This window comes from Hyla sarda, chromosome 3 (assembly GCF_029499605.1).
Source record: "Hyla sarda isolate aHylSar1 chromosome 3, aHylSar1.hap1, whole genome shotgun sequence".
Classification (NCBI taxonomy): Eukaryota; Metazoa; Chordata; class Amphibia; order Anura; family Hylidae; genus Hyla; species Hyla sarda.
This window is the reverse complement of record NC_079191.1, coordinates 220854681-220868661: the sequence shown is the minus strand read 5'-3', so window position 1 is coordinate 220868661 and position 13981 is coordinate 220854681. Positions and strand designations below refer to the sequence as shown.

At 37.8% G+C, this 13981-nt stretch overlaps 1 protein-coding gene across 4 annotated transcripts in view; it reads left to right on the top strand.

Moving 5' to 3' along the window:
- EPHA7 (EPH receptor A7) overlaps nt 1–13981 on the top strand; it is a 214161-nt gene that overhangs the window by 172844 nt on the left and 27336 nt on the right. For 2 of the 4 annotated variants that reach the window (XM_056566131.1, XM_056566129.1), the window contains exons 9-10: nt 6833–6888; nt 12544–12657. In XM_056566131.1, coding sequence (XP_056422106.1) covers nt 6833–6888; nt 12544–12657 — 170 coding nt within the window. Of the gene's footprint in view, nt 1–6832; nt 6889–12531; nt 12658–13981 lie in introns of all 4 variants that reach the window. The other 2 variants (XM_056566130.1, XM_056566128.1) reach the window with 1 other exon arrangement.

Genomic DNA, 13981 nt, shown 5'->3' with positions numbered 1-13981 from the left:
AAAAATAGATAAACTTTATTAATAAAAAAATATATAGAACAATATAATGACAACTGGACAGACAACCCCTAACCCATAAAAAACATATACCCCAAATTATGCATGGGATCCCAGGTACCATCAACCATAATAGTGGAGTATTCCAGATAACAAAAATACCTCCTCCATATAACACTATAAGATAATGTCAACCATAGACCCTATAAGATCAGAATAATACATCAATGCAGTACATTACCTGCGACAGGCATACTTCTAGCGACCATCAGGAGACCCCGTGCACCTCAACAAACGTTGTTTCGTGGGTTTCCCCACTTCGTCAGGAGGTCAGTTGTTTTGTCACTTAGTATATGAATTGTTTAAGATTATTACATTGTATGGGTTTGTAGGGGCAACATTTTAGATTTTTAGAAGGGAAAGTGCATAAAAATGAAAATTGGCTTTTACCCCTTAAGGACTCAGGGTTTTTCCATTTTTTTTTTCCTCTCACCCTCTAAAAATCATAAGGCTTTCAGTTTTCCACCTACAGACCTGTATGAGGGCTTGTTTTTTTGTGCTACCAACTTTACTTTGTAATTACATCAGTCATTTCACCACAAAATCTATGTCGAAACCCAAAAGAAATTATTTGTGAAAAAATCAAAAAAACATTTTGCAATTTTTAGCGCCTTCCATTTCTATGCAGTGCACTTTTCTGTAAAATTGACACCTTTACCCTTTTTTACTAAGAGTGTTGTGTAGGTTTCTTTGTGGGTTTTAATTCCCTACAATTTATTACCTACACAGTATTTACTAAGGTTTCCCTACATTTTCCACTTTCCCTGCTTTTTTTTTTACACATGCTCTGATCTGTCGGGTTTTCCTCAGCTGAAATCCATTACATTTTATGTGGAAACCTCAGTAAATATGTTGGGTTTTTGTGAAAATGTCGGGAACGCACCCCTTTTTGGAGACCACACCCATTTTTCCTGCAGCCACACACCCTTTTTTAGGTTTTCTTAGCAAAATGGAGAGTTAGTCTGGGTTTTTTTCAATTCTGGCGCAAAATCTGTGCAGACAGAATTTCTGTTGCAATGCAACAGAATCTGGCGCACAACCCGACAAAACATGTCGGGTTTGCAATAGTAAATGAGGGCTCTTATGTTTATTCTGTAAATCCATATGGTTACAAGGATATCTAATTTATATTTTATTATACTACTTATAATTTTTTTAAGTAGTATAATAAAATAAAACTAACTACATGCACCAAAATTAGTATGTTTAAAATTGTCATCTTCTGACCCATATAACTTTTTTATTTTTCCGCATACGAAGCTATATGAGGGCAATTTTTTTTGCCGTGGTCTGTAGTTTTTATCGGTACCATTTTTGTATTGACTGCACTTTTTGATCGCGTTTCATGTATTTTTTTAGAGTATACAAAATTAGTATGTTTAAAATTGTCATCTTCTGACCCCTATAACTTTTTTATTTTTCCGCATACGAAGCTATATGAGGGCAAATTTTTTTTGCCGTGGTATTTAATTTTTATCGGTACCATTTTTGTATTGACGGCACTTTTTGATCGCGTTTCATAAATTTTTTTAGGGTATACAAAATTACCAAAAATACTCAATTTTGGACTTTGGAATTTTTTTCATGTATACGCCATTGACCGTGCAGTTTAATTGTTATATTTTTATAGTTCGGACATTTACGCACGCAGCGATACCACATATGTTTGTTTTTTTGTTTACATATTTTTTTTTTATGGGAAAGGGGTTAAATAACATTCATGAAACTTTTTTCTTTTTTTCACACCGTTTTTTTAGTCTCCATAGGGGACTATTACAGGCAATCTTCTGATTGCATACACTGTTCAATGCTATGCCATAGCATAGCATTGATCAGTGTAATCTGTGCTCAATTGCTCCAGCCTGCTGAGTCTGGCTGGAGTAACCTAGCAACATTCGGATGGCGAGGAGGCAAGTATGGGCCCTCTCGCTATCCTCTCAGCGGTTTGGGACACCGCGATTTCACCGCAGCAGTCCCGAACAGCCCGACTGAGCTGCCGGGAACTTTATTTTTTGTTTTTCATTTTAGACATGGCGATCAACTTTGGTCCAAGGGGTTAATGCCGGGCATCACTTTAAAGGGGTACTCCGCTGGAAAACATTTTTCTTTAAATCAACTGGTGCCAGAAAGTTGAACAGATTTGTAAATTACTTCTGATTAAAAATCTTAATCCCTCCAATACTTATCAGCTGCTGTATGCTCCACAGTAAGTTATTTTCTTTTTCAATTTCCTTTGTCATACCACAGTGCTCTCTGCTGACACCTCTGTCCATGTCAGTAACTGTCCAGAGCAGGATAGGTTTTCTATGGAGATTTGCTCCTACTCTGGACAAAAATTGAGATTGTACTGCAACTGTGCAAAATATGATAAAATGTGTAATATTTACCACAGTCTTGAAAAATTGCTGCAATAGCAGCTAAAATGCAGTAAAATGTGTGAAAAAATGTGTGAGCAAATTTTAAGTGTGAACACAGCCTAAAGAGGTCAAATCTTCATAAAACACCTCAATGATTTATAGGTCATAGAAACATAGGACAAATCACTTTCTTCTCATGGCAGTATTTCTCTCAAAAACTCACTTAGAGAAGGAAAACGCATCAGGACTGCACATTGTGAACTATAACGTCCAACAATAGCAGCCTGATGAGATGCAATAATCTAACACCCCAGCACAAATCCAAATGATTTATGGGAAATGTAGGCTGCATTACAGATCCATTGATACACCAAAATGAAGCCTATCCATTGAATGTTACATCAGTACAAAGAGGTATGGAAAAGGCATACACAACAATCTCCACATTATTCTCTAATAATAGCCTATACTGCACTATATGAGCAAAAAATTTAATCTATGAATGCTTCTTAAAGTTCACAGGAGAGATCAATCCGCTATTATCATGTAAAAGGAAACTGATAAATTTTGTATTAAAGGGTGGTAAAGCTATGGCTTTGTAGTGATCAGTGATCAGTGTGTGCAGTGTTATAGCCCCCTATGGGAGCTATAACACTGCAAAAAGCAAAGTGTAAAAAAAAAGTTAATAAATGTGATTTATCCCTTTCCCTAATAAAAGTCCAAATTACCCCCCTTTTCCCATAAAAAAACATGTAAATAAAAATAAACATATGTGGTATCGCCGTGTACGTAAATGTCCGAACTATAAACATATGTCAATAATTTAACCGCACGGTCAATGGCGTACGCACATAAAAATTCCAAAGTCCTAAATAACTTATTTTTGTTCACTTTTTATATCATGAAAAAATGAATAAAATGCGATCAAAAAGTCCGATCAATACAAAAATGGTACCGCTAAAAACTTAAGATCACGGCGCAAAAAATGAGTCCTCATACCGCCCCATACGCAGTAAAATAAAAAAGTTATAGGGGTCAGAAATTGACAATTTTAAACGTATAAATTTTCCTGCATGTAGTTATAATTTTTTCCACAAGTACAACAAAATCAAACCTATATAAGTAGGTATAGTAGGTATATATCATTTTAATCGTATGGACCTACAGAATAAATATAAGGTCTAATTACCAAATAATTTACTGCGTAGAAAGCCCCCAAAATTTGCAAAACGGTATTTTTTCTTCAATTTCGTCGCACAATGTTTTTTTTTCCCCTTTAGTCGTAGATTTTTGGGTAAAATGACTGATGTCATTACAAAGTAGAATTGGTGGCGCAAAAAATAAGCCATCATATGGATTTTTAGATGCAAAATTGAAAGGGTTTTGATTTTTAAAAGGTGAGGAAAAAACGAAAGTGCAAAAACCCGTGGTCCTTAAAGGGTTAATGCCCCATTACGTATTTGTACATAATAAAACGAAAGACATCATCAACATGAGTTAAATATTCCATACATTAACGGCACATTGATGCCATCCTCAGCATCGAATATCGGTTACGGCTTGCCTGCTGCAAGGGCTGGGATCAAAGATCTATTTGATCCCAGCCACTTAACCCTGCCATCCATCTTCTGTGGCATGTAAATAATCAGAGGGAGAGGGCTCAAACCGTCACCCTATCACTGTCCCCTGCAATTTGATCATGAAGTTGTGTTACTATGGCAGTAGTCTGCCATATATGGAACAGAGGCAGAGCCTCATAGGCTGCGTGTCAGTGAAATCCTAGCATTTAAGTCTGTGTGTTAAAAAAAAAATATATATATATATATATGTATATATATATATATAATAAAGTTCGTATATATATATATATATATATATATATATATATATATATATATACACATACACCACACAGTAAATGGGGGGGAAGGAAAAATATTTCCACAATTGCTGTGTTTGTTCTTCCCAAACATATACATAGTAATAAATACGTGTTAAGCAAAGCTAGTTAATGGGTCTGAATCCAGTATATAGAAACAATCAGTGCACTCACCGACACAGTGGATAATAAATCTTCTTATTTAATAAATTGCAAAAACTCACAATGTGCGGCCGGACTAGGACGCCAACAGAATCATCAGAATGGGTGACAGATGTTGTGCGTGCGCAAAGCACTCTTCATCAGACCCTGCCCCCTCAGCCTATGTCATGTACTTAAATACACCTGTGCCATGACGTAGGGCGAAGGTAGGCTTACAAAGATAATAACATACATAGAGATTTAAAACAACATTCTGTTATTAAAAGCTTATTCACAAGAACACCCTAAAATCTAGCCGATCATTCAAACCTAAGTTTCCCTGCATGTTAGTTCTAAGAACCCATGACGCTTCGGCTTGTAGAAGGGCTTTTTTTCTCTCTCTACCTTCTCTCACATTAACCCTTTCTATCACATGAAAGGCTAGATTACTGACATCACCATTGTGTTTTTCCATCATATGGTATTTCAAATGTGGGGCACCCTTCGTAGACCTAATAGAATAAATATGAACCTGACATTCATAGGTCTTTTTGTAATGCCTATGTAAAAACAACCGCACTTACAAGAAATAACATATACTACCCACAGGGTCCGACATGTAGTAAGGGCCTTTACTTCTATTCTAATACCACCAACCACAAAGGGCTTACCAGGAAGCAAATGCAGACACCAAGAGCAGGTGCCACACTTGTGATTCAGGGATGTGGAATTCCTATCGCCCGACGAACGGGACATGCAGTTCCAGGCATTGGGCAGGTGGATTTTTCAGGCCCATAGTCCTGCTTCGGGCAAGCAGGGCCGGACCTAGAAGCCCCCGACGAGCACGGCGGCACTCAGATGGGTGTATGGAGTGGGCTCCGGACTCGAGCCTGCTCCATACTCTGCAGCCCCCAACTGTTTTCAGTAGCTGGGGGCCGCCGCTAATAGCCAGAATGCAGCGATCGCCGCGGCTGGCTATTAACACAAAAAAAATACTGTTTTAATAAGAGTTTAAAAGTCACCCCTTCAATATTAAAAAATATTATGGCGCAAAAAAATTAGCCCTCATACAGCGTTGTATGCAAAAAAAATAAAAAGGGTCATAAATGGGCAGTAAAAAAAAATTCAGTAAAGTTTTTTTTTAATTAGTAAAACATGACAGAAACTATAGAAATCTGGTATTACTGTAATCAGGCCTGTCTAAAGTATCAAAATAACATATTAGCTCAACCACAAGGTAAATGGTGTAGAAAAGAAAACCCCTAAATTTGCTAAATTATCTTTTACTATTTCAATTTCACTTCACCAATATTTTTGTTTTGTTTCGGAGCATATGTTATGGAAAAATTAAAAGGTATCATTATAGTAGTTATTTAGGAGGAGGAAAAACGAGAGTGTAAAAGTGAAAATTGGCCCGAACAAGTGGATCGTCATGAGGGACAAATAGATTTTGCTCTGTTTTTGTCCAGTGGACAAGTAGTTTTTTAATAAATTTCCACACCCCTGTGAATACCCGTTGGTCCTGAATTTCTTAACCAATCCATACCTTTTTCCTTGTTTTAAAAGAACTACTAATGGGTGTGTCTTTTTTTAAGTTTCTGCACTTTCTGAAGGCTATAAAAGGTTTATTTTTTGATTCATTTACACAAATCAGCTTCTATTTATTGCACTTTTTATGACATTGGCAAGGGGGCTAAATTTACAGGAAAATGAGAACAAATTTCTCCCATCTTTACCTGAATTCCTTTTTCTCTTATAACGTAAAAGAGTGTTCCTATCCTGTTGTAAAGCACGTGACCACGCTTCATTTCAAATTTCTTCTGGATATTCCCCTTCTAGTAACCTCTTCTTCAATTCGCCAGCCTTAACCAAAAAAGCTTCATTGGAACAGTTGATGTAACGGAGACGCAAAAATTGTTGTCCGTAAGATACTACGCGTTTCACATGATCTGGATGGAAGATGGCGAAGTGAAGGAGAGAGTTGCACGCTGTAGGTTTTCTAAAACTAGAGGTGGCTAACTGTCCATCATCCACCCGTAGTAACACGTCCAAAAATTCGAGACTTTTTGCATCCACTTTAGATGTAAATCTGAGGTTCGTATTATTAGTCTCATTCAAATACTGAACAAAACAATTGAATTCCGATGAGGTGCCATCCCAGGCTATAAAGATAAAATCTACAAACCTGAGAGAGCCCCTCTTGGAACGGGCATGCCAACCAACATTAGGGAGTCTGACTCCTGGTACCCACACTGATCAGCTACATTAAAAAGCCACAGTGCTCATGAGACTGCGGTAGTCTCTTCAGTGTTTACATGGGTTTCAGGATTATATATTGTAGTTTTAAGAAAATGTATATAAAATTATTTTTGTATTTTTTTAATTGTATATTTCACAGGCATTGTGGCTATAGCAAAGCTGACCAAGAAGGAGATGAAGAGCTATACTTTCATTGTAAGTGTTTCCTTTCTATATTTTGGAAATCTTTTCTTTACTCACTAAAATAAAAATGACTGTTTTATTTGTATGTGTGAAGGTGTGTGTGTGTGTGTGTGTGTGTGTGTGTGTGTGTGTGTGTATATATATATATATATATATATATATATATATATATAGGACTTGTCAATGTAACTCCAAGAATCACAGGTGAACCTGAATGTCAAGCAGTGACATCATTCACACCTCCGTGATTGTTACTTTTGTACCGTTTTGGAGACCCCCGCTTCCCCCTGCAATTCAGTAATTTAAAGGTCAATGGGCAAGTTGATCTTTGCCATTTGGGATTTTTCACATCCTCTTGTCAATCATTGAGCGCACAGGGTGAATGTGGAGCTGTGTATGCAAGCCTTGTTAAATGTATTGCAGAATTCTTTTGTCCATTTCAGTTGTGGCATGATTTTATAAATGTCCTAAATGTCAGGAAAATAAACTCATCACAACCTGCAGCGTGTAAATTGTAGATTTGCAGACTATGCAAATAGTAACTATTGACATACAGCTGAATTGCTTGACTTTGGCCTAGTTCATTATTTCCGTTCCAACGTGGTTTGCTGTTTGACTCACAATTGAGAAAGATCCCGGCAAGTTGAAGCAATTATAAATAAGAGCACAGACAATAGAAGTGAGCATCAATCTTCTAAGACAAAATGAGGACATGGAAATTAGATGAACACAATTCATTTTATATTTATGACAGAAATTAGAAACTGCTGATACAGTAGGCTACCAATGCCATGCTCATTTTTAATGGTGGGAAGAGCACTATTACTACATATATTTTTTTTTTAATTCTTAAAAAATGTAAACAGTGGAAATAACTTATCGCATACATTACTATGTAACTAAACTTACATCACAGTGCATCATTAAACTTATCTTTTGTAATGCTGGCCATGCACATTATATAGCTCGGTCACATTGCCACCTTTATAGTAACTGTTTCATTGTGACAACCACTTTTTCTACTGATCTCCTTGGGTCAGGCTTCTGGAACCCTTGATGATCAGTGGTATAGCTGTTTGAAGCTTCTTCTGGTCTTACATTTCTTGACAGCGGTCAACCATGTAAATAGTGGATGACTCGTAAAGCAGCATCTCAGATGGAAGGCCTCCTCAGTCTATGAAGTCCTATTGTCTATGGAGTCCTATTGCCCTCTTTTCCACAACCCCTTTCAATTGTATGTTCAGCTCGCCTGCATATTACTTCAAAAAAGGAAAGCGATAAGCATCTGCCATGCTCTACTCTAGGGAACTAGGATGGACATTTAAATATCCTTTTTGTCCAATCCCTGACTCTCCTGACAGCATAGATTGCAGACTTCCACGACAGCTCTTAGAGACATTATGTCTGCCAACAGAAATCTAATGTGTATGGACAGTTTAGGATAACATTATTGTTCTCAGATTGCATCTACAATGTTGGCTTGTGCTGTCTTTAATTTGATAGAGCTTGAATGCACTTATATAACTCAGCTCGTGTTTATATAATATCATTTCTTTATAACATGCTATGCTTTCACATTTACTAGAAGCCCAGCTCTGAGCAAAATATTCTTGGAAAGGGCTGCTTTATTTTTTTTATTTTTTGCTGAACCACTTTGTCAGCATGCATTGAAGGCAAGGCTCGTGATTAATTTAATCTGACTGCATCAGCAGCAACAAAACACAGTGGTCACCAGCTATTTACAGTTGGTCGTGTTTTATTGTTCTTTTGTATAAAGCAAATTTCCAGGAGTGTGAATGCTTTTTCCTTATTGATTTGTTCCTCATGGGGGGAAAAAAAAGCATTACCTTGGGTTAGTGAACGCTCTACTGTACTGTACTTTAATTTTCTGTGCACTTCAATCTTTCATTGAATCAAGCTCTTTAAAAAACAATAGCTGTGTTTACGGAAGCAATTTCAATTTACATTTTTATTTCCTTCTATGGTTTCCAACCAACAATGCCTTGAGATCCCAGCCAACACTATTTCATGTTGGTATGCCAAAGTAGCTTTCTCCTGTCAAAATGTTTTATGACAGCTTGAATAAAGAACCATCAGAGGCCCATTTGAGATGCACGAGGTTACTTGGAATCCAGGCCGCTTATCATAGAAAACGAGAGTATGGCTCATTCTCCATCTGCCTGCCTGAAATCACTGTGTAGGAGGTTAACCTATTGTTTCCTATGCCCTCTCTTGGCCATTCATGTTTTTTTCATACATACTAACAGATAAGAAGTCTGCAGTGATAACATTAAAATAAATAACAGTATAACCGATTGCATTATGCAAATGAAAGCTAAAAGATAAAATAATTGCATACCCCTCCTATTCAAAGTGCTGCTCAACATTGTCAGAATATCTTGATTCATTCAAATGAGAAGTCAGGAATAGAATTCTCTCTAGGAAACATTAATTTATTCAGTAATCTTTGTTGTATATAAATTTTCCTCACCATTGCATGCACCATGGAAATGTTTTGATTCAACAAGATTGAATAATAAAATTAAAATAAATCACTGGGTTTTTCTTCCATTTAATTGCACTGTGTTGTGTTAGCAAATCCTACTGGAACACAACTCTGTAAAGGGTATTTAATACAGTGCATCCTTTTAGATAAACTTTATATTCTTGCACCCCTCCTTTTTAGGTGGCTTTCCTACCAGAGGCATTAATGTATATGTAGGTAACGTACATATATGTACCTAATGGTATTGAGACCAGGAGACACCCAATCTCTCTCAATTGGATGGGAGCCATATGTGGGACCCACATCTTTTATGTATGGATATGTATGGCACATTCACAGGATATCATAAATGATTTAGCTGGGGGGGGGGGACTATTTAAATAGCGTTGTTCTTTTATATAAGTAAGTGGAAGCCTGCACAATGATCCTCACCTGTAGGACCTCTTGCATCAAAACTGTCCACAAGATATGGTTCTTACCTTACACATGTGACATGATAGATGTTAGTATCTAGGATTTTGTAATAAATGCTGTTCTGGTAAATGATTATGCTATAGGTGAACCCATATCTCTCCAGTAGCTATTGCAATGCAAATGACAGATTACATGATAGAAACTTTTAAATACATAAAGGGAATCAACATGGTAAGGAAGGAGAGCATATTTAAAAGAAGAAAAACTACCATAAGAGGACATAGTTTTAAATTAGAGGAGCAAAGGTTCAAAAGTAATATCAGGAAGTATTATTTTACTGAGAGAGTAGTGGATGCACTTCCTGCAGAAGTGGTCGCTGCAAATACAGTGAAGGACATGCATGGGATAAACATATAAGACAGGCCATGGACTATTGATAATATTCAGATTATTGGGCAGACTAGATGGGCCAAATGGTTCCTATCTTCCAACACATCTATGTTTCCATGTTGTCTAAATTTTCTTCCTTTAAGTAATCTTGGAGTTGGTACAGAATTACTTTGGCGCAGCCTGGATTACCCAACAAAAAATAGAATTCTTTATGAGGCCCAACATTTGTCCTTGGGGATCTTGTTTGATATGCTTGTGTACAGTGGGGAAAAAAGAAATTAGTCAGCCCTCAATTGTGTAAGTTCTCCCACTTAAACATGAGAGAGGCTTGTAACTTTCATCATAGGTATACCTCAACTATGAGAGATAGAATGGGGGGGAATACAGGAAATCACATAGGATTTCTAATGAATTCATTGCTAAATTCCTCAGTAAAATAAGTATTTGGTCACCTACAAACAAGCAAGATTCCAGGCTCTCACAGACCTGTAACTTCTTATTTAAGAGTCTCCTCTGTCCTCCACTCATTACCTGTATTAATGACACCCGTTTGAATTTGTTAGTAAAAAAAAAAAAAAAGACACCTATCCACAACCTCAAATAGTCAGACTCCAAAGTCCACTATGGCCAAGACCAAAGAGCTGTCGAAAGACACCAGAAACAAAATTGTAGACCTGCACCAGGCTGGGAAGACTGAATCTGCAATAGGCAAGCAGCTTGGTGTGAAGGAATTAACTTTGGGAGCAATTATTAGAAAATGGAAGTCATACAAGACCATTGATAATCTCCATCGTTCTGGGGCTCCACGCAAGATCTCACCCTGTGGTGTCAAAATTATCAAAAGAATATGAGCAAAAATCCCAGAACCACACGGGGGGACCTAGTGAATGACCTGCAGAGAGCTGGGACAAAGTAACAAAGGCTACCATTAGTAACACTACATCGTCAGGGACTCAAATCCTGCAGAGCCAGACGTGTCCCCTGCTTAAGCCAGTACATGTCCGGGCCCATCTGAAGTTTTCTAGGGAGAATTTGGATGATTCAGATGAGAATTGGGAGAATGTTATATGGTCAGATGAAACCAAAGTAGAACTTTTTGGTAAAAACTCAACCCGTCCTGTTTGGAGGAGAAAGAATGCTGAGGGCATCCAAAGAACACCATACCAACTCTGAAGTATGGGGGTGGAAATATCATGCTTTGGGGCTGTTTTTCAGCAAAGGGACCAGGTCGACTGATCTGTGTAAAGGAAAGAATGAATAGGGCCATGTACCGTGAAATTTTGAATGAAAACCTCCTTCCACCAGCAAGGGCATTGAAGATGAAATGTGGCTGGGTCTTTCAGCACGACAATGATCCCAAACACACGGCCCGAGCAATGAAGGAGTGGCTTCGTAAGAAGCATTTCAAGGTCCTGTAGTGGCCTAGCCAGTCTCTAGATCTCAACCCCATATAAAACCTTTGGAGGGAGTTAAGTCTGTGTTGCCCAGCGACAGCCCCAAAACATCACTGCTCTAGAGGAGATCTGAATGGGGGAATGGACCCAAAAACCAGCATCTGTGTGTGAAAACCTTGTGATGACTTACAGAAAACGTTTGACCTCTGTGATTGCCAACAAAGAGTATATAACAAAGTACTGAGATGAACTTTTGTTATTGACCAAATACTTATTTTTCACCATATATTGCAAATAAATTCTTTACAAATCAGACAGTGTGATTTTATGGATTTTTTTTTCTCATTATGTCTCTCATAGTTGAGGTATGAGTAGACTCTTAAAGAAGAACTTATAGGTCTGTGAGAGCCAGAAATCTTGCTTTTTTGTAGGTGACCAAATACTTTTTTCACCGAGGAATTTAGCAATTAATTCATTAGAAATCCTACAATGTGATTTCCTGTATTCTTTCTCCCCATTCTGTCTCTCATAATTAAAGTGTACCTTACAGGCCTCTCTCATCTTTTTAAGTCGGAAAACTTGCACAATGGCTGACTAAATACTTTTTTCCCCCCACTGTATATAAATTGCTACTCATGCCAGCTTTCTGCCTAATGACACTCGGTTAAAGGGGTACTCAACTGAATGACGTTTGGAACAAACTGTTCCGAACGCTGGAGCTGGCGCCGGGAGCTCATGATGTCATAGCCCCGCCCCTCATAATGTCATGCCCCCTCCCATAGACTTGCATTGAGGGGGTGGGGCAATGATGTCAAGGGCTCCCGGCACCAGCGTTTGGAACAGTTTGTTCAAAACACTGAGCAGCAGAGTACCCCTTTAAGTGACAGTTCTAGCTATATGAACAGTGTGTGCATTTTTCCATCACTGTTGTACTTTCTGACATCATTACAGTTAAATTTCCAGGCACCAAAACCTACATTGACCCCGAAACATATGAAGATCCGAATAGAGCTGTCCATCAATTTGCCAAGGAGTTAGATGCATCATGCATAAAAATCGAGCGTGTGATTGGTTCAGGTAAGACACCATTGAATGAAATCTTAGACATGATACAACTGGAAAATATGTAGAACTTCTATACTAAACCTCATGATTTTTGTTGTGTCTCTAAAATTATAATGGGTTTGTCAGAGAAAACTGAATGTCGTTCTTGTGAAAAGGTCTGTTATGTAGTAGCGGTAGAGAGAGCAATCCTTTCACCTTTCATAGGGTATGGTAATTATTATTATTATTATTTTTTTTTTTTTTTAACCTAGCCTTTTTTCACTTATTTTAAATATACAGTATATATTTATATTTTTATTGTTATTTTTGTAATAATTTTTTATTTTTTTTATTTTATATCTATTTTTTTTTGTCTTTAAGATAGTGCTGTGGGTACACTATTTGATATGTAGTGTAGTCACACTGCAGGGAGGAAAAGTAAGATGAGGAGCTCAGCTGTTTCCATTGCTCTCTGTCAGTGGCTTAATCATGTGCTATATGCCTCAATCTTTGTAATAGTGTAATCTGCCCTCTTATAATAATGAGATGACTGCTGATGCTGCCAGAGTACATAGCACAAAGTAGGAAGTGTAAGACGATTAGTGAGTGGCTAGTGCAAAAACTGCTATTTATTTTATTTAATGTAGATAGTGGCATGGAAAATGTATAAAAAAAAGGTCATTTCTGGTCATTTGTGATTTGGATGCATGAGTCCTATAGAATATCATAGGCTGATCATGAGTCCTATATAATATCATAGGCTGATCTCAGAATATCCACAGATTCCCTTTATAAAGAAGAGGTGTGAGTCTAACCTCTTACACTTACAGAAGTGGCATTTTCTAGCTTGTCTGTATACAGTCATGGCCATAAATGTTAGCACCCCTGAAACGTTTCAAGAATATGAAGTATTTCTCACAGAAAAGGATTGCAGTAACACATGTTTTGCTAGACACATGTTTATTCCCTTTGTGTGTATCGGAACTAAACCAAAAAAGGGAGGAAAAAAAGCAAATTGGACATAATGTCACACCAAACTCCAAAAATGGGCTGGACAAAATTATTGGCACCCTTAACTTAACCCCTTAAAGGGGTATTACGCCCCTATACATCTTATCCCCTATCCAAAGGATAGAGGATAAGATGTCAGATCGCCGCGGTCCTGCTGCTGGGGACCCCCGGGAGTTCGCTCTGTGCGTAATGACGGGCGATACGGGGGACGGAGCAGCGTGACGTCATGGCGCCGCCCCTCGTGACATCACGGCCCATCCCCTTAATGCAAGTCTATGGGAGGGGGCATGACGACCGCCACGCCCCCTCCCATAGACTTGTATTGAAAGGGGCGGGCCGTGACATC